The 19,723-nt window shown below is 34.6% G+C and overlaps 1 protein-coding gene across 3 annotated transcripts in view; it reads right to left on the reverse strand.

Moving 5' to 3' along the window:
* The window catches only part of LOC150100482 (apicoplast pyruvate carrier 1-like), a 227,937-nt gene that overhangs the window by 43,012 nt on the left and 165,202 nt on the right, over positions 1-19,723 (reverse strand). For all 3 annotated transcript variants that reach the window (XM_090402955.1, XM_090402954.1, XM_090402956.1), the window contains exon 8: positions 13,895-14,017. In XM_090402955.1, the coding sequence (XP_090259081.1) occupies positions 13,895-14,017 (123 nt within the window). The remainder of the gene's footprint in view (positions 1-13,894; positions 14,018-19,723) is intronic.

Raw genomic sequence — 19,723 nt, forward strand, 5'->3', positions numbered from 1 at the left:
GTGGTGGAGACGGTTGTATAGTAGGTGTCCTCCTGCGATGAGTCTTCAGACTCCTTGGAGGTATCACGAATAATAAAGATCCAAACAGTAAAGAATACCTTCCCTTCATATGATGTGATCATAAAACTGAGCATCAAAGTAGCAAAGGAAAGAAGAATGGAAGAAGAATGTTGGAGAGATTCGTAAGGAATAGAATAGAATTGGGTTCAGCATCATCATCATCATCAAATTCCTGCCATGTACCCTCAAGGGTATACAGGATATGATAGTACTACATGAAAAATTTACGTCATTACTAACTTTCTGTGTACAATTTTCCTCCAGATCAGTCTGTTACTTGTCAAGACTCCAATATTACCAAATCTTATATTTCTGTCGTCTAAGGCACTTTGTACCGTATCAATCCAACTATATCTTGGTCTTCCTCTGGGTCGTTTTCCTGCCAACCTGGCAGAGAACACTTGTTTTGCTAATCTTTCTTCGCCCATTCTGTTTAAATGACCATACACCTGAGATTAGCTCTGCTAACACATTCTTGGATGCTGACAATGTCAAGTTCTTTCCTACTATCCTTGTTTTTAATATGACATTGCCATTGATGCCATCTGTTCATGCCTATAATCTTTCTCAGGACACTCATATCTGTGGTCTCTAGTCTTTGGTCAAGTGTTTTACTTCTGACCCAGCTCTCAGATCCATAAGTTAAAACTGGTTTGAACACTGTCTTGTATATAGCTAATTTAGTGTTCCGACTAATTTCTCAATTATTCAATATCATTTTATTCAATTGACTTCCAACTATACCAGGTTTATTGATTCTATTGTCTATTTCCATATTTAATTTACCATCTTCACTAAAAATCATGCTTAAGTAGGTGAAATGTTTTACTTGTACCACAGGTTCTCCGTTCACAATGCAGTTGACATTTTCAACGATTCTGCCTATTTTCATTGTCTTTGTCATTTTATTGCTGACCTTCATACCATATCTATTACAACAATTATTCAATTTAGTCAAGGAATCATGCAGATTCGTAGCGGATTTATTGATAAGTATAACATCTTCCGCATAAAACAAACAGTTGACATTAACATCTCCAATTTTGATATCATGTTCAATACCATGATATCAAAATGATATGGATCACTTTCCTTCATAATGTGATCCATATAGATAATGAATAACAGAGGGGATAATGTGTACATCCTTGTCTCACACCAGATTTAACATTAAACCATCTTCCTGTACTTCCTTCAATTCTAACTGCTGACTTACAACTCAAATAAAGACTAAGTATTGCTTGATATAATGCCCCATTGACACCATATAACTGTAGCATATTGAATAGCTTCTCTCTTGGCACCTTATCATATGCCTTTTCCAGACCTACAAAACTCAAATAGAGATCTTTGTTATATTCCCATGATTTCTTCACTATTTCTCATAAATTGAAGATCTGATTCTGACAGCCTCTATTTGGCCTGAATACAGCGTGTTCTTCACGAAACTTTTCTTTTACACTTCTTCTCAACCGTTTCACAAGTATACTAGCATAAATCTTACCAGGAACACTCAGTAGGGAAATACTGCTGTAATTCTCACATTCAGTTTTATTTCACTTTTTATATATGGGTGCTATGAGAGCTCTACTCCAATCATCGGGAATTCGTCCCTCTGTCCACACCTTCTGAACTATGCAGTGCAGCAACTGTAAGACTTTTATAAAACCATACCTAAGCATTTCTGGTCGAACATCATCTACTCCTGCTGCCTTTCCACATTTTAAGCCTTTGATGGCTTTTTCTACTTCAAGTATGGATATGTATTTCTGGCTGTATGCCTGTTGAGTGTTTTTTTACCACTGTGCTATCACTGTTTGTTTCATTTAGCAATTTCTCGAAGTAATTACTGCATACTTCAAGGATATCTTTTTCTCCCATTTTCGTGTCACCTTTATCATCTCTAACTCCTTTTACAGTACTCTTTCCTCCATTTCTAAGCTTCTTCAACAACCTCCAAAATATTTTGCCGCTTCTTGATATTTATTTTCTATGTTCTTGCCAAAGTTTTCCCAAGACTTTTATTTAGATAGTTTTACACAGTGTTTAGCTTTCTTCATTAAGCTGTATAACTGCGAGGAGACCTCCACATAGCCTTTAAAGGAATGCGGAGAACCGACCAGGGCTTCTGACCTAATGTCCAATCCTCACCTTCTCGTGGTGCACCCTGTTGGGTATCTACTTGGATAATGAACGAACGAGGATGGGCTGGCAATTTGGGATTTAGCCGACCAAATTGTATTCTTATTGGTTAAACCAAAAAAAAAAATGATGGTACAACATGACATAGAATTGGGTTGATGGATAATAATAATAAAGATCCAAACAGTAAAGAATACCTTCCCTTCATATGATGTGATCATAAAACTGAGCATCAAAGTAGCAAAGAAAAGAAGAATGGAAGAAGAAGAAGGTTGGAGAGATTCGTAAGGAATAGAATAGAATTGGGTTGATGGATATAGCATTCTTTATGATGGTCAGCATGGATTTGTAAAGGGTAGGTCCTGTTTTAGTAATTTACTTGCATTTTCTGATAAGGTGAAGAGTGTTAGATAAGGGAGAATCATATACAGTGATATTCTTAGACTTTGCAAAAGCATTTGATAGATTACCACATGATAAGTTGGTGTACAAGCTGCAGAAGATGGGAATAGATAGTATATTAGTTAGATGGATCAGAGATTGGTTCATTGAACGATACCAGCAGGTTGTGTACAGGGCGGGCTCTAGGCTTAGGCACTGGCCTGGGGTACAATAGCATTGGGGCACCAACATCATAAAAAAAATAACAATATTAAAGAGGAACAGAGTCGAAGCGTTGGTGGTCAAGCAGTGTCACCAAAAATGCTCTATGCACACTGTTTTGGCAATAACTATAAACTGCTTTTAACAATAAAGAATTTTGTGATGCCTGTCTTGTCTTACAATGCGTTGATGAAACTGGCCAAGGGGTGCCACATACCCTCGAGCCAACACTGGATGTGCATGATGGAGCAGTGTCTCAAAAAAAAGAAGGGTAACCAGAAGCATGCCCCAGGGTTCTGTTCTTGGATTACTGCTGTTTAAATTGTTTGTAAATGATATGTCATGTGGACTGACTGGGGATCTTCAGTTATTTGCTGATGATGTAAAGTTGGGAAGAATTATAAGTAGCACTGCTGATGCTGAATCCCTTCAGGAAGATTTGAATAGACTTTTTACTTGGACAAAAGAGTGGGGTTGTAGTTGTAATATCAATAAGTGCAATGTGTGGCATTTTGGAGTGCAGAAATATAAGGCTGTGTACTATATTGATGGTACTGTACTGCAGAATGTGGATCAGTTTAGAGATCTGGGAGTGATGGTTGACATTGGAGTGAAGTTTAGAGGGCATATTGCTACTGTTGCAAAGGGTTGCACATCGTAGTGCTGCTATGATAACAAGTACACTAAGATGCAAGGATAGGGTAGTGGTTGTGTCCAGTGGTGGGATTAAAATAATTTAACATCTGATTCGCTGCCCTAATGACCATTTTAAGTATAAAAACACGATATACCGAAAGGTAGTTTATTATTTCATACAGTTAATACTTAAATAAGAACAATGAAAGAGGTACACAAAACCAGATTATGTTATAAGAAAGAGTTTTAAAATATTAATGAAAAAATAATAAATAATACCTGACAAAAAACAATAAAACTTTTATTTAAGATATTTCCATATTGCTTCTTGATTGGCGTCCTCACTTGCAATTTTCTTCGCTTTTATCTGAGCATCATCTGCTGTGTGATTTATCCTTAACCATCTTTTCACTGTAGGAGTAGGATCCCATTCATTTAGAGGTAGGCCGATTAGACTAATAGTCATTGTGTTTGATATATTAGAAACAGTAGGCAACTTCTCTTCTCTGAATATATGTTCATCTTTGAAAAACCCCTTTCTGCTTCTGCTGAACTTACAGCAATTGTTTTGACAATATTTTTAGCTCTTTGAACACTTTCAGCAATTGCATAATTCTGGGAATTTTTTTAAAACGCTTTCCATGAAATCTCGATAATCGTTAATATCACTTTGGTAATTAAAAATGTCATTAAATATGAGCAATTGTTCTTCAGCTGCTTTCCATGGAACTAGTACGTCTTCAATATTCCAGTAATCTGGCTTCAAAAAATTGAGAAATTGTAATTTATTCCCATCTTGAAATTGGCTACAACTTGCTTTTAAATGTTCACAATCCATTAGTCTTTTTTTCAAATTCGTTACGATGTTTTCTAAAAGTCTTTCCTGAGAAATCAATGATTTTCTACAAATTTTATATTTTTGAAGGTTTCTGAAGTAATTAATTCATCAACTTTTTTTCATATGGACCTTTTTTCCAAGCATTTGAAATGCTTTAATAGATCTTATCACCAGTGTTTTTCAGCCTTTATTATGTCTATATTTCTTGCTTGCAGTGCATTTGAAAGAAGAGAAATTTCATTTAAAATATCAATCATCAATGCCTAATCAGTTATAAAATATATATTTTCAAGATGGGCAACCATACCTAATACTTTTTTATTTAAAATAAAGAGCCAAGAGGCTTCAATTCGGTGACGTAAAAATTATTTAAATTAAGGGGATATTAAATCCCACATTATTTCAAAGCCGAATATAGAAACTATATAAAGTTCAGCGAGTCCAAGCGTAAGCCAACACCTGGTAGTTCAATGCCAGGGCAACTCATTGCAAAGGTGGAGCAAGTTCCGATCACTATTCTTGGTATTTACCCATAATGTAAAACAACAGCTCCTAGGAGATGTATTACTGTTCTACATTATGAGAGAAGGTCACTATCCAGACCGATTTCGACTTTTTTTGAGGTCTCATCAGTGAGTAGATAGACCTGAATAATACCAAGATGGTAGTGAACAAAAACTTATAGAAACTTACTGTAAGTTTCTGTTCACTACCATCTTGGTATTATTCAGGTCTACCTACTCACTGATGAGACCTCAAAAAAGGTCGAAACCGGTCTGGATAGTGACCTTCTCTCATAATGTAAAACAGTAATACATCTCCTAGGAGCTGTTGTTTTACACTATGGGTAAATATCAAGAATAGTGATTGGATCTTGCTCCACCTTTGCAACGAGTTGCCCTGGCATTGCACTACCAGGTGTTGGCTTATGCTTGGACTCGCCCTAACTTTATATAGTTTCTATACTCGGCTTTGAAATAATGCGGGATTTAATATCACCTTAATTTAAATAAGTACTTTTTATTTGAATAAAAATAGTGATGTAGCGCTGGATAAGTGCGCCACACAGCTAGGGTTGACCTTAAACTACAGGCTGTAGTTTAAGGTCAACAATATCTTGGTCCCAAAACTCTACTAATCTTTATAATTTCAATTCCAAGTTGTTCGGATATTTTGGAAAGTTCAATTTGGTTCTTATTGGATTGAAGAAAAATAGTATATATCTTATCAATAAATATTTTAAAATGATTTACTTGCTTTATTTCCTTTATTGAATCATCTAAAACAAGATGGAGGCGATGGTTTAAACAGTGCCATATTATTATGTTCGGAAACTCTTTTGCAATCCTAGTGCTCACTCCAGATTTTCTCCCAAGCATAATGCTGGCACCATTGGAGCAAAATCCTATTAAATTTTTTTCTTGTTTTTCCAATTCAACTAGTTCAATGAAAATTGTTGGTGATGTAACTGAATCCTCAACTTTTAAGAAAAGTATAATAACTGGTTTGCAGGATATCGTTGACGCTTCATCAATAACCAAACATATTTTCAGATTATTTTCAATAATTTTATTAAATATTTCTTTTTTAATTTCCTTTGCAATAAAATCAACTACTTTCACAACAGTTTTATGAGACTGTAATCCTATTCCCATATCTAATCCATTTTTAATTTGCACTTCTATCTCATCTTCTATGTTTGAAAATGGTTTATATCTTTTTGCCAGGCTGTAAACTGTATTAAATACTCTACAAGTAGTACTTAAATATTTTTCATTCATCATATCTATTACTTTTGTTATTGAATCCTGCTCACATTGTTTTAAGTTCTCTTTACAAATGTTATGAACTTTTGATGAAAAATGTTCTTTCATTTTTTTCCTTAGAGAAGCTTGTATCTCTTTATTTTTCCCTGATGCCTCAATCTGAAAACATTTCCATTCTTTTGACACATGAACACTTTTCTCTTTTATAAAGTCATATTTTGCACAATACTCGCAACCTAACTTTTTGTTAGAAATTACCAGTCCGTCATATTTTTCTTTAAAATTGTTATATTATTGCACTGTCCAGCATTCAGGAAGATTATTTTCAATTTTGGAGTTGTTATCGTTTTTTATTTCAATAATTGACGTGCCTTTCTTCAAGTTGAAGTGTTTGTGCTTATGACTGTTTTGTACCATCCAAGGTCAATTCTGATACAACAGATTCCAATTTTGGTTTCTTATTGAAAAAAATCTGTCAAACTTTGATGCCTTTTCATCCTTTTAAGTCTACTGCAAAAAAATTAAAAAATGTTTTATTTTAATATATTATAGAGCAGGAGCGGAGATGTGCTTATATATTTGAATATTTTTACTGGTTCTGCCCACGTGTGGTCATATCATAAACTTTTATAAACAAAGCACTGTGCTTATACTATTGATAAACATCAGTCAGAACATACATTTCTTCATTTTATCGATACTAAACGAAAATTTCTTGCTGAATTAATAAATGGCAAAGGCTATGCAGATTAAATACAAGAGAATAATGTGTACCACAAACCTGTTTGTAAAGGCAAAGTTGTGATAAAAACTGTGTTTTTATCACAAGTTTTTCCACGGCTTCCAAAACGGGTGATAAGATAACCCTTGAAATCTATATTTCTATTGGTTCATTGTGTCCTAGCTTCCTATTGGTTTTACCGATCAACACCAGCGCACTCATAATATCTCATAGGAATTTTGGGCATAACACAAAGCTGAAACAAATGACAGCGTCACCTCCTGGTTGTTTGGCACTTTTTCTCTTTACGTTATATGTTTGTTTACTGAAGTAACAAATGCAAGGGAATAAAAATATAGTATTTCATCAAAGGTATAACAAGTTTTATGAAATGAATAAATAAATATTACAAGCATAGTTCCGTCTAATTTTTTTCACCTATGAACGTTACTACGGGCACTTAGAATACGCTGTTGCGCAGATGAACATTAAGAAAGAGTAAGGAATGTAAATTTGTGATTGCCACATTAGGCGGCTGCCAAGGTGCCTACCTTAAAGAGAATCCTGATCACGAGTGCCATTTTAACAACCGGTTCGCCAAACTCAACAAAAAATTAGGTATCGGTTTTGCCGAACTGGTGCAAACCAGCTGAATTCCACCACTGGTTATGTCACTGGTCAGATCACACTTGGACTATTGTGCTCAGATCTGGTCACTGGTTTTCAATGTGATGTGGAGACATTGGAGAGGGGTCCAGAGACGAGTGACTAAGACAATATCAGGAGTTTGGAAGGCTGGCTATGGAGAGAGAGAGGTTGAAGAAATGTGGATTGCAGAGTTTGGTGGATAGGAGGTGATATGATAGAGACATTTAAGTTAGATGTCTCTATCATATCTTCTAGTAAGAGGATTTTATCAGATTAATGCAGAGGGGATTATAAAAAGAGTAGAAGGTGAGAGAGGAAGAACTAGAGGTCATTCCTGGAAGTTATGTAAAAGTGTGGTGAAGAAGGGTGTGAGGAGTAGATTTTTTACATGGAGAACGTAATGCATTACCAGAATGTGTTGTTAATGTAAGGAGTGTTAAGGATTTTCAGATTCTATATGATAAATATGCTGTCAGTTGAATGAGCCTCCCATGTTGAATCTGTCGACTCCATGGATGGTATAATAATAATAATAATAATAATAAAATTATAATAATAATATATAGAAGTACATGTAGTCCAGTTGTGAAGTGACTTCATGTGCAAACTTTGTTTCCTTACACTTGGATACAGGATGAAACCAAGAATATAATTTCTTGGCATCTTTAATTTATAGCTAACACAAGCGACATTTTCTAGAATCTGTTGTAGCTCTTAAACTGGATGTATGAAGCTCATTATGATATGCAAAAAATAATTTGAGTTTAAAGTCATTTCATAATGGAAGCATTAAATCTGCATGTATTCTAATCACATTAAATCTTCATATGCAATATACTTGGAATCTGCCTATATCATGTGAAAGACCTCAAACCTTGTTGAGTTTGGCTGTTAAAAACTACTGAAGATTTGAGGAACCTGGAAGTAGCATAAATGGTCACCCCTGATTATTCCTAAAAGGTGCATTCAGGATAGGAAATTAATGCAGGTCTTGTGTACTTACCCCAATTTTGGTTTATAAATATGATAGGCTTAGATGGTGGCAGTTATTCATAATAGTGCTTTACAGTATAAACAACATCAGAAAAACAATATAAATAATTAATTTCCTGAGTTACTAATATTTTGCTAAATTTTGAACCAGAGCAAGCACATATTACAACTGTGATAAGACACACACACGCAAATAAATCGTTTCGGTTACAATTCAAATTGTAACTGAAAAGAACTGATGTTCTATAAAAGAACCCTCTAGGGGCCATATAAAAAATTAATTTCGAGAAGTCAAGTTAATGTCATCTCAGAATGAGTGTCTTTAGGATCTTAGGCAATCATTGTGGTCATACTTATTGAAGTTAGGGGAGTGTTTAATAGCTGATGCTGATTTTAAAAATAATCTCTCAGACCTATAGGAACACATGTGTAGCACAATTGTCTTCTTCCATTTAACCCTGTATAATCCAGGGCATGGTCTGCCAAGTCTCAAATTGTCACACGGATGATTACAAACATAGCTTTTATGTTCTTCAAGGTCTGTCCAAAGCAGGCACAAGAAACCCTATACACTCCAAGAGATCCTTCTCAAGAGAATGGATGAAGATTGTCAGCTAGACTGGTGTGTTTTGAAAACTGAATAAAATTATATTTATGAAGAATATCAGCTATCTTGCAAATATACCCTGGATGAAGGAGATGGGAATAGTTTTGTTGTGATTATGTGTGTGGGTGTGTATCAGATGTGGGAGCATGTAGTATTTTGTTTCTTTTATAGAGATCATAGTCATATGCTACTAAAGCTAACAAGTTCTATATACAAATAGCCTTGGCTCTATGGGTAAGTGTTTCAAGGATGCTCTTGAAATGGATCATAGTGTGATTGCTTATATAGTACTTCAAGTGTATGCACATGTGTGTGTAGGTGTCCTATAAACAGTAAAGGATAACAAACCATTTAGTAGCTGTGTAACTAGTGTGTTTAGGAGGGGAAGACAGTCATTTATATATATAGTGAAATGTATTTTTGGATGTTGACTGTTTAAATACACTAAAATGTGTTTAAAGTCATGAGATCAAATTGTAAACATATAATCTCTATAGCACAGCCAGACGTTCTGTGTAGAACTTGATGAAGGAAAGCCCTATTTGCGTCTTGTATATTTTTTTCCTTTCCATGAAAAATAACTGAATGTATGGTGAAATCAAATATGTCAGAGGAGGGGGGGGGTAATAAGATCAAGAGTTTTTGTCAGTGGTACACTAGTAATTAATATCAAAGCCGATCATAATACCTGATTTTTTTTAAATTAATTAATTTATTTTTTATTAAAGTATTGAAGCGAATATAGTTTTTAATGAAGGAGGAGGGGATCATTTTTCTAATTGTCTGGCAAGTTTCTAAGTGAGGAATGTTTATTCTGTCAACCATAAGATGAAGGAGTTATTGGATTTGTGAATTTTTGAAGCTTCATATATTATGAATGATTTAACATAGTAAAGTTTTAGCTCTTTGACAATTTCTTTGGTCCAAGGTGTAACTTTTTAAAATAATTCATACACTGTTATTCCTTTTTAGACCTGCTGGGATCCAGATCTAGTAAACAGAGGAATTGTTAGATCCTGAATGGACGAATTTTAAAAAAATTATTCATTCAGAATCTAACATAAGAATTTGGCTAACTCAGATAATACCTGGTTGACAGCACACAGTTCTGAATTTATGTTGTACAGGAAGTTGTGTAATAACATGTAAATCACATTAGAAAAATCTTGTAGTTGAAAACTAAACTGAAGGATTATCGGATTAATGAATTTGTAATAAGGAAATAGTAGTATGATCTTGTCCCATTAAGCTGTCCTAAACTTAATAAGTCGCCAAAGAAGTTAAGAGTACGAGTGCAAAGGTCGAGTTACATAAGCACGTATCGGCCGTAATGCCGCAAGCTACAATGTACAAAGAAGATGACGCATGCAGGATTCCCTAGAATACAGCACCTAACGGCAGCTAGGACTTTGAGGATCATCTTGAGGGCATGAAAACTAAGGGTCGCGTGGAAAAGAAGGGACAAAATATAAGGCAATGCGTGTGATAATGAGGCTTTTTTTTCTGGTTGTTCCTGACTTCACCTCAAGGATTCCTGACTAGCGGACGGAGTAGAGACGAGCGAGAGGGGCCCATAATGCCGGATAGTGGACAGGCATTCTGAGTAAGCCGAACAAGATTCCATGATGAGCAGCACACAAATCATCAGCCTACGCAGAAATTGTGCCAGTCGCCGGATGTCCCACTCAAGTAGGAGCAGAGACAACACTGTATCGAGGCAGTGAGAAGTTTGAGTCCGGAAGAAGGTAAAACGGACGGTGTAGTCGTAAGCCTATTGCAGAAGCAACCGATCGAAGAAGGACCTGAACAACACATGGCCATTATCAGACCTTCGGAAAAAGATTGGGTAACGTAAAGACTTTTACTATATGTTTGAATGAGACAGAATTTAATATTAGATCATATTAAGTGGACAATTCATAGTGGACTATAATAAGGATTTGTATTTTGAGATAGAGTAATTCTGCTGAACAAAGGAATGTCAGCAGTGAAATTTTAGCTGCATGTGACTGAGATTATATGTGAATTTGAAATTTTGTAGATGATTTATACCAGAATAGTAACAGGTTGTGAAATGTCTTTAAATGTAGCATGCATTAAGAGTTTTATTTAGAATAACATAGTTAGCTAGTTTTAATGTTTTATAGTTTTGTATGATTAGCAATTTGATCTGCGAGTGTTTTGTTAAATTAGCATTGAGTAACTAACTTAGCAAGAGATTTTGAAAGGCTTAGTATCCTATTCCAATTATAGTTGTAAAGTGTAATTTGTTCCAATAAACATGTTATGTTGTATATGCCTGATTTCGAGAATTCAAATTACCACTTGCAAAAATTTAGAACTATAGTGGGAGGGAATTTACTGAAAGTGTTTCAGTAATAGATTATTGGCCACGATTGCAATTAGTACCGGTATCTATTTAGTGTATATTAGAATGAATGCCACTTAACCTAGGAACATTCCCTGAATTTTGAATAAGTTCATATTATAGGACTCTGGCTGGTGCTGCAATAAAAAATAAATTTGCCAGTGTCCGAAAAGGAAGCATTCCTAGGTAGAGTTGAGTAAGGCATTCTTAAGGAAGTATATTAGCATATTATATCAGTGAAGAAAGTAAGAAAAAAATTAATAAATATAAAAGGAAGAGTGAGGGAAAGATACAAGTAAATAGACAATATATTATATCAATAACGAAAGATAACGAAGATATAACAGAATCTATGTAAAGACTGCTCATTTTCTTATTATATTTTGTTTGATCTATTATGACAGCTGTATTTCCTTATTAAATATATAGTATCATCTTATTTTAAAGCTGCTATTTCTTTTGGTGGAATGTTGTTCTTGGGAGTTTATTTTATCAGAATGCAAGTCACATCCATAGAAGTGTTGTCAGCCAATGTTGCAGATAAATTGCAGGTCCCATATTCAATGCTGATCATGAAATGTTTCAGTAGCAGTCAAAAACAAAGTGCTTTGTGTTTTACCACAGTATTAATTTATGCTCTGAGTGTACTGGTTTGAAATACAAAAATAAAAATATTAATAAGTTATTCATTTTGTTCTTCCAGTGCTGTTTATACCATAAAGTACTATTATAAATTGTGTTTATGCATAAAAGTGATTTATATCAGTGACTGAAATAAAATACTGAAAATTAAAGTGAATTTAATTACCTTTATCTGTACTGCTGCTATTTCTTTTGGTGAAATGTTGTTCTCGGGAGTTTTATTTTATCAGAATGCTAGCCACATCCAAAGAAGTGTTGTCAGCCACTGCGACAGATAAATTGTAAGTCCCATATTCAATGCTGGTATAAAATGGAGGTATAAACATCTTACAGTGGCTACACTGCATAGTTCAGAAGGCCTGGGCAAAGGCATGAATTCCAGATGATTGGAGTAGAGCTCTCATAGTACCCATATATAAAAAGGGAAATAAAAACTGAATGTGAGAATTATAGAGATATTTCTCTACTCAGTGTTCCTGGTAAGATTTATGCCAGTATACTTGAGAAACAGTTGAGAAGGATTGTGTAAGAGAAGCTTGGTGAAGAACAAGCTGGATTCATGCCACAGAGCTGTCAAGATCAGATCTTCACTTTGCGACAAATAGTTGAGAAATCATGGTAATATAGCAAAAATATGTATTTAAGTTTCGTAGATCTGGAAAAAGCATATGACAAGGTGCCAAGAGAGAAGCTATTCAATAGGCTACAGTTATATAGTGTCAGTGGGGCATTATATCAAGCAATACTTTGTCTTTGTTTGAGTTGTAAGTCAGCAGTTAAAATTGAATGAAGTACAGGAAGATGGTTTAATGTTAAATCTGGTGTCAGCCAAGTATGTACATTATCCTCTCTGTTATTCATTATCTATATAAATCACATTATGAAGGAAAGCAGTATTAAACCTGATATCAAAATTGGAGATGTTAATATCAGCTCTTTGCTTTATGCGGATGATATTATACTTCTAAATAAATCCACTAAGTCTGCCAAGATTCCCTGACAAAATTGAATAACTGTTGTAATAGATATGCTGTGAAAGTCAGCAATAACAAGATAAAGACAATGAAAACATGCAGAAGCATTGAAAATATCAACTGCATCGTGAATGGAGAACCTATAGAACAAGTAAAACATTTCAGCTACTTAGGCACCATTTTTAGTGAAGATGGTAAATAAAATATGGAATAGACAACAGAATCAACAAAGCTGATATGGTGCAAAGCCAATTGAATAAATTTATATGGAATAAAAGAGAAATTAGTTAAAACACTAAATTAGCTTTATACAAGACAGCGTTCAAACCAATGTTAACTTATGGATCTGAGAGCTGGGTTAGAAGTAAAACACTTAACCAAAGACTAGAAATAGAAGATATGAGAGTCCTGAGAAAGATTAGGGGTGTGAACAGATTGCATCAATGGCGATATCATATTAAAAACGAGGATATTAGGAAAGAACTTGACATTGATAGCATCCAGGAATGTGTTAGCAGAACTAATCTCAAGTGGTATGGTCACTTAAATAGAATGATAGAAAAACAACTGCTCTCTGTCAGGTTGGCAGGAAAACGAACCAGAGGAAGACCAAAATATGGGTGGATTCATAGGGTAAAAATTGCCTTAGAAGATAGAAATATAAGATCTGATAATGTCGGAGTCTTGACAGGTAACAGAAGAAAATTGTAAAAATAATTATGTAATGTAATAATGTAATTATGTAAATTTTTCATGTATTACTATCAAATCCTGTACACCCCCCTTGAGGGTACATGTCAGGAATTAGATGATGATGATTATCTGTATTATTAATAAGCATTATCCAGTTATTAGACAAAAGTTTATTTAACTGATGAGTAATCTAAACATTTTACCCTGTAAGAACTTTTATCTTGCACATATCCCCAAATAATTCTTCCTCCAGAGTTAAAAATAGAGCCAAATGCTCCTACAATCGCCAGAAAATGATCATCTGATATGAATGTTTGACCAAATGCCTGAAAGATTAAATTCATAGTATTTATAAATTAAAACAAGTGGCAAAAAATAAGACGCAGATAAAAACAACAAAGAAAATAGGTAAGACAGCATAAAATCTTTCAATACAACTATTACGTCCCCATTTAAAGAAGCAGGTATTATTTAAATCAAATTAAATATGCCACTGCTGACATTACATTTTAATACACCCTCTGTCCAAAAAGAAACCGAACTTTTTGAAAATAGAAGAAACTAGTGGCGCCTCCTGTTGTATCTTTTTTTTTGTTGTCGAAAGTGGCAACATTCAATAGTGTTGTGTCAACTGTTTATGACATTTATTTCATTAGAAGCTGAGTTAAAATGCCAAGAGTGACAGTGTGTTTTGACGAACAGTCGGAAAATGAGTTTCAAACAGAGAGCTGCGATTGACTTTTGTGTTAAACTTGGTAAAAGTTTTACCGAAACACATAAAATGCTTCAAAAAGCATACAGTGATGAATCCTTATCCCATACTCAAGTTTACGACTTTGTTAAGCAATTTCAAAGTGGTCGTGAGATGCTTGAGGACGACGAAAAGCCAGGCCATCCAAAAACTGGACTGAGCGAAGTTAACATCCAAAAAGTGTGCGATTTCATCAAAGAAAACCCGAAATCATCCGTGAGATTATTTGAAGATGAATTGGGGATTCCAAAATCAACTGTGCACAACATTTTGACTGAGAGTTTAGGCCTTCGTAAACTAATTCGCGATTTGTTCCCCACGAGTTGACCGATGACCAAAAAATGTATCGAACTGAACACTGGAAGGACCTCATTAAAACCGCTCGTAAGGACTCAAACTTCCTTGAAACGACTGTTACTGGTGACGAAACGTGCCGTTTTGAGTATGAGCCCGAAACAAAGTGCCAGAGTGCTGAGTGTAGACCACCAGAAGAGGGGCATGCGAAAAAAAGTCGCTTGAAGAGTCAAAAGTAAAGACAATGCTGATTTGTTTCTATGATTCCAAGGGTATTATCCACAAAGAATTCATTCCGCCTGGTCAAACAGTCAATGGTGAGTTTTATCTCGAAGTTTTGAAGCGATTGATAGCGAGAATTCGTTGCGTACGGCATGAATGTCGTGATGCAGGCAGCTGGTTACTTTTGCACGATAATGCACCATCTCATCATTCGAACATTGTGAGACAGTTTTTGAGCAAAAACTAAGTGTTTGTGTTGGATCATTTGCCATATTCACCTGATTTAGCACCCTGTTACTTCTTTCTCTTCCCCAGACTTCATTTGCCGATAAAAGGAAAGGAAACAATACCACTGAAAATGTTCAAGTGGCAGTAACCACGATGCTCAACAGTATCCCAAAAACCGATATAAAAAACTCATTTAATGAATTAATTGACCATACCAAATGCTGTATTGAAGCTGAGGGAGAGTATATTGATTGAAATAAATTATTTGAATAATTATAATTAGCCTGTGTTTTATTTTCTATCAAAAGTTCAGTTTCCTTTTGGATGATGATTACAAATGCAATTACACAAATATTAATTAAAAAAAGTAATACATACACAAAAGTTGCATCTTCTCCAACTTAATGACTTTATCATACTTTATGAAAGTTCAGTATGTGCTATATTTTTCTGTACACATCAGTACAATATCTGACTTTATGCCATACATTCATCAATTAAGTAATGAACAATTATAGCAAATGCCCTCTGTGTGCAATTACAGCAATCCCTCGATTAATGTACCTAGCATGTTCTTTAAAACAGGTATATTAATTGAAAATCCACTAATCAAATATAGTAACCTATGAGAAAAAGTATAATTCATTCCTCAAATTTCATTTCTGACCCTTAATTATTTTCATAAAAGAATTAGGGTATGTCTCAGGGTCTAGTTAAAGGAAAACCATGAAGCTGAAAGACAATAAAATATATTCAGAATATAAATTTATTATTCTACTTCTTAACAAAGAATTGAGCTAATGTAGTTTGGCAGGCATTCCATTTCTTTTTTTTTTCATATAACTGAGAGTATGGCCCTATTGCTTTTTCTACTCTTCTGCAAATTTTACTGCTTCTCTCTTCATCAGCCTCGGTACTGCTTAAAAACTTCGACTATGCGAAAAATATTTTCAAATTATTTCTGTGAAATCTCTTTTGGCTGACTGTCAGTGGTTACATTTTCTTCATATTCTTCATGATCGTCCCAGTGTGCATTTAAATTTAGCATTGAAACTCAATTCATCAGAATGAGATTCAATGAACTCTTGGACGTTATCATTGTTAATCTCATCAAACCCAGTTCATGCCCTTCATTAATGCCTTTGGGAGTCCTAGGATTTTGTACCCTATAAACCCACAGTTGAAAGTTTATTTTTTTTTCACTTGGTTAGAGTATAATAAAATTAGTTTAATCCTTTATCCAAGTGTGAGCAAACAAAGTTTGCGCCTGAAGTATCTTCAGGACTAGGGTAAAGTGATACAACAACTGTATCACTTTACCCTAGTCCTGAAGATACTTCAGGTGCAAACTTTGTTTGCTCACACTTGGATAAAGGATTAAACTAATTTTATTATAAACCCACAGGTTTTAACTTTAGATCATCTTTGGCATTGCCACCTAATAGAAGAGTCATTTTATCCTTTGTGACTTTATAACCAGGCTGAAATTTCTCTGATTTGGCCAGAAAAGTCTTGCAAGGCATTCACTTCTACAAAAAGACCGGTTTCATCGACATTAAATATTTGTTGGTCACAACAGCCCCTTCTTCCACAATTTTTTCAAAATCTCTTGATAATTTGAAGCCACCTCTGCATCTTCACTTGCAACTTCACCTGTGATTCGAGCATTATGTAGGCTATTTCTCTTTTTGAAACACTCCAACCACTCAGCACTAGCATGGAATTCTTCTTTTTCATCATTGATAGCCCTTTCTTTCAAGGTTGCAACGAGACTTAATGCTTTTGATTTAATAAGATCGGTACTTAGCAGGATCCAATTTTGGTTACAATATTCAATCCATGTAGAAAGAAGTCTCTCTAATTCAATCCTTATAATATCTTGTCCTATCTTTGCTCTGGACTCGCCTTGTTCATTTTTCTTTATTATTTCAAGTTTTTATTCCAATGAGATTACTTTTCGAATCTTTTTCACACTTCTACTTTTTTGCTCACTAATTCTCTTACTCATGATTAAAGGGTGGGAAGTTGTTTTCCTTACTTTTTTTATTTTAAAGTAAATAAAAAAAGTAAGGAAAGCAATTGCAAAAGAGGCACAAGATATGATTAGCAAAACGCTATGTAATTAGCAGATGACATAAATTTTGGAGGTAAATTTGGTACATAGCATAGTACCGTATGCCATTAAAAAATAACTTTGTAAAATGTTTTAAATCAGTAACTAAATTATTTCATCCTGGTGAGCGATTTTTTAAAATAGTTAGTCATAAAAAAATGTAGTTAGAAAATTTTTAAAATTTGCAACATTTATTTTTAAGATGTATATAGGCACACTAATGAAATTTTAGAGGCGCATTAATTGCATTTGGGTATAGAAAAAATGACACACTAATTGAAAACGTACTAACTGGAGATGCATTAATCGAGGAATTGCTGTATTCGAGTTGTTCATATTGGGGGCATTGGCAGATAGTAAAATTTAAAACTTTGACAAATTGCTACATGATAATCTGAGGGAAAAAGATACTTTCTGCCTTAGTATAGAAAACGATAGTTTTTGAGTTGAGCTGTAATTTTTTTAAAACAATTTATACACTTTTTTCCCTTTAAGATTTGGTGGGATTCAGATCTAGTAAGCAAAGAAATCTTTGTAAAGACAGCTGATTTTATTATATTTTGTTTGATCTATTATCTGACCTCTTTACAATTTATTATGCTTATCTGTTACTTATCAAAATGAATGTAAGCAATCTCATATCCATCCTATTCCAAAAAAAAAAAAAAAAAAAAGGAAGATAGAAGTCTACATCAAACTACCGACCAACTGTCATCAGGGGGCGAATTCTCCATGCTTGCTGCACAAGTTCATTAATTGAGAAAGAAGTAATATTTATTTGCTAATAAATGCATGCATTTATAAGCATTCCATTTAGGCTTTTATTTTTGTAGACAGATGTCGTAAGCTTGCACGGCAATAATTGAGCTTTGCATTGTGTATCAGGGCTTGCTCAGTTGTAGGAGCTTCCAGGTCCTTGCTGCAGCATTGTGATTTCATGCACGCGCATAAACATTTCCGCTCCCTTCACGTCATCTTAAACACAAGGCCATACGCAATCAAAGTAGCTCTAGCCAGTGAGCTTCAGCCAGCCTTTACAAGTGTGCGTGTTGCTTGGAAAAATTAAGTTACAACCAACATTTTATGATGATGTTATTGACCAGTTCATAAAAAAGAACTGTAGGGTAGAATTTGTATTCAAGTAGCTAAATTGAAAAAGATAGAATATCATTTGTAAAATAAATGTTGTATTTGTATGATTAAATGTACATAAATTTCTAAATATATAGTTTTCAATGGTCAGTAATTCATTATTCCACTAATCAGACTTCAATCACACCTCTCACTCCCTGAATGATAACAAGAGCAAGTGTGAATTTCAAGACCAGCATACCAGCATTTGCCCCTGACTGTCATCTATATCCTCTCCAAAATAATGGAGAGTCATCAACAACCAACTCCTCCACTACTCAGATGCCTACCAACTAATCAGTGACCACCAGTATGAATTCTGCCATTTAAGATGCACAATTAACCTCATAGCTTACATCACCCACCAATGGACATGCTGAAAGATTTGGAGAAACTTGTGCCGTTGCCTGTTACTGTTTCAAATAACAGCTTTTTTTTAATTTATATTACATTTTTATGTGTTTACATTGGTTATCTACAAAGTACATAGATTTAGATTATGCTAATTCATATTTGGTAATAATTATTTTCTATGCAATAAATTAGAATTGCAAATCATTCAACACATTTTCTTTGATTATTCTAATTTTTTGATTTGGAGGTATATTTACATACGGGATTAAAGAATTACAAAACATACATACAAATATATATGTGTGTGTATATATATATATACAGGGTGTTCGGGATAAATTTGACATATTTATAATTAATTATATTTTTCCGTAAGTTACATGTATTAACACACACTTCTCTTCATTTAAAAGTTTGGACCCTTCTTCATTCATATACAAGATGTCAGAAAGGACGGATAGCTGGAACCCACCTGAATCATGGAAGAGAATAACTTGTATCATGATGATTCGTGCCCGCCATCAAAATAAGGATATTACGACTGCTGCCCAATGCTCCCTGAATACAGTAAAAACAATCAGGCATGAACTAGAGACTTGCAATGGTGACTACGAGGATGTAGCAAGAAGAAAGATCCCTAGCAGATGATCTGATTGCGTTCGTACAGCAGAATTCCTCGCAAATCTGCAGGAACAGGTGTTGAAGAACCCTGGCATTGGAATTCGGGCTTTGTTCGTGGAGTTGCTAACTGTAGTCAAGCCTTGGATAACAAGGGTAGCCAATGGTAGGCCGTATGTATGGCAGCAGGATTCGGCCCCTTGCCACACCTCTGGGAAAAGTCAAAAATGGTTGTCTGAAAATTTCTACGACTTCACCAGTCCAAATGTTTGGCCTCCAAACTCCCCAGACCTTAACCCCATGGATTATTTTGTATGGGGC

This window comes from Typopeltis vanoorti, chromosome 13 (assembly GCF_054136105.1).
Source record: "Typopeltis vanoorti isolate ZY-2024b chromosome 13, IOZ_Tvanoo_1.0, whole genome shotgun sequence".
Lineage (NCBI taxonomy): Eukaryota > Metazoa > Arthropoda > Arachnida > Uropygi > Thelyphonidae > Typopeltis > Typopeltis vanoorti.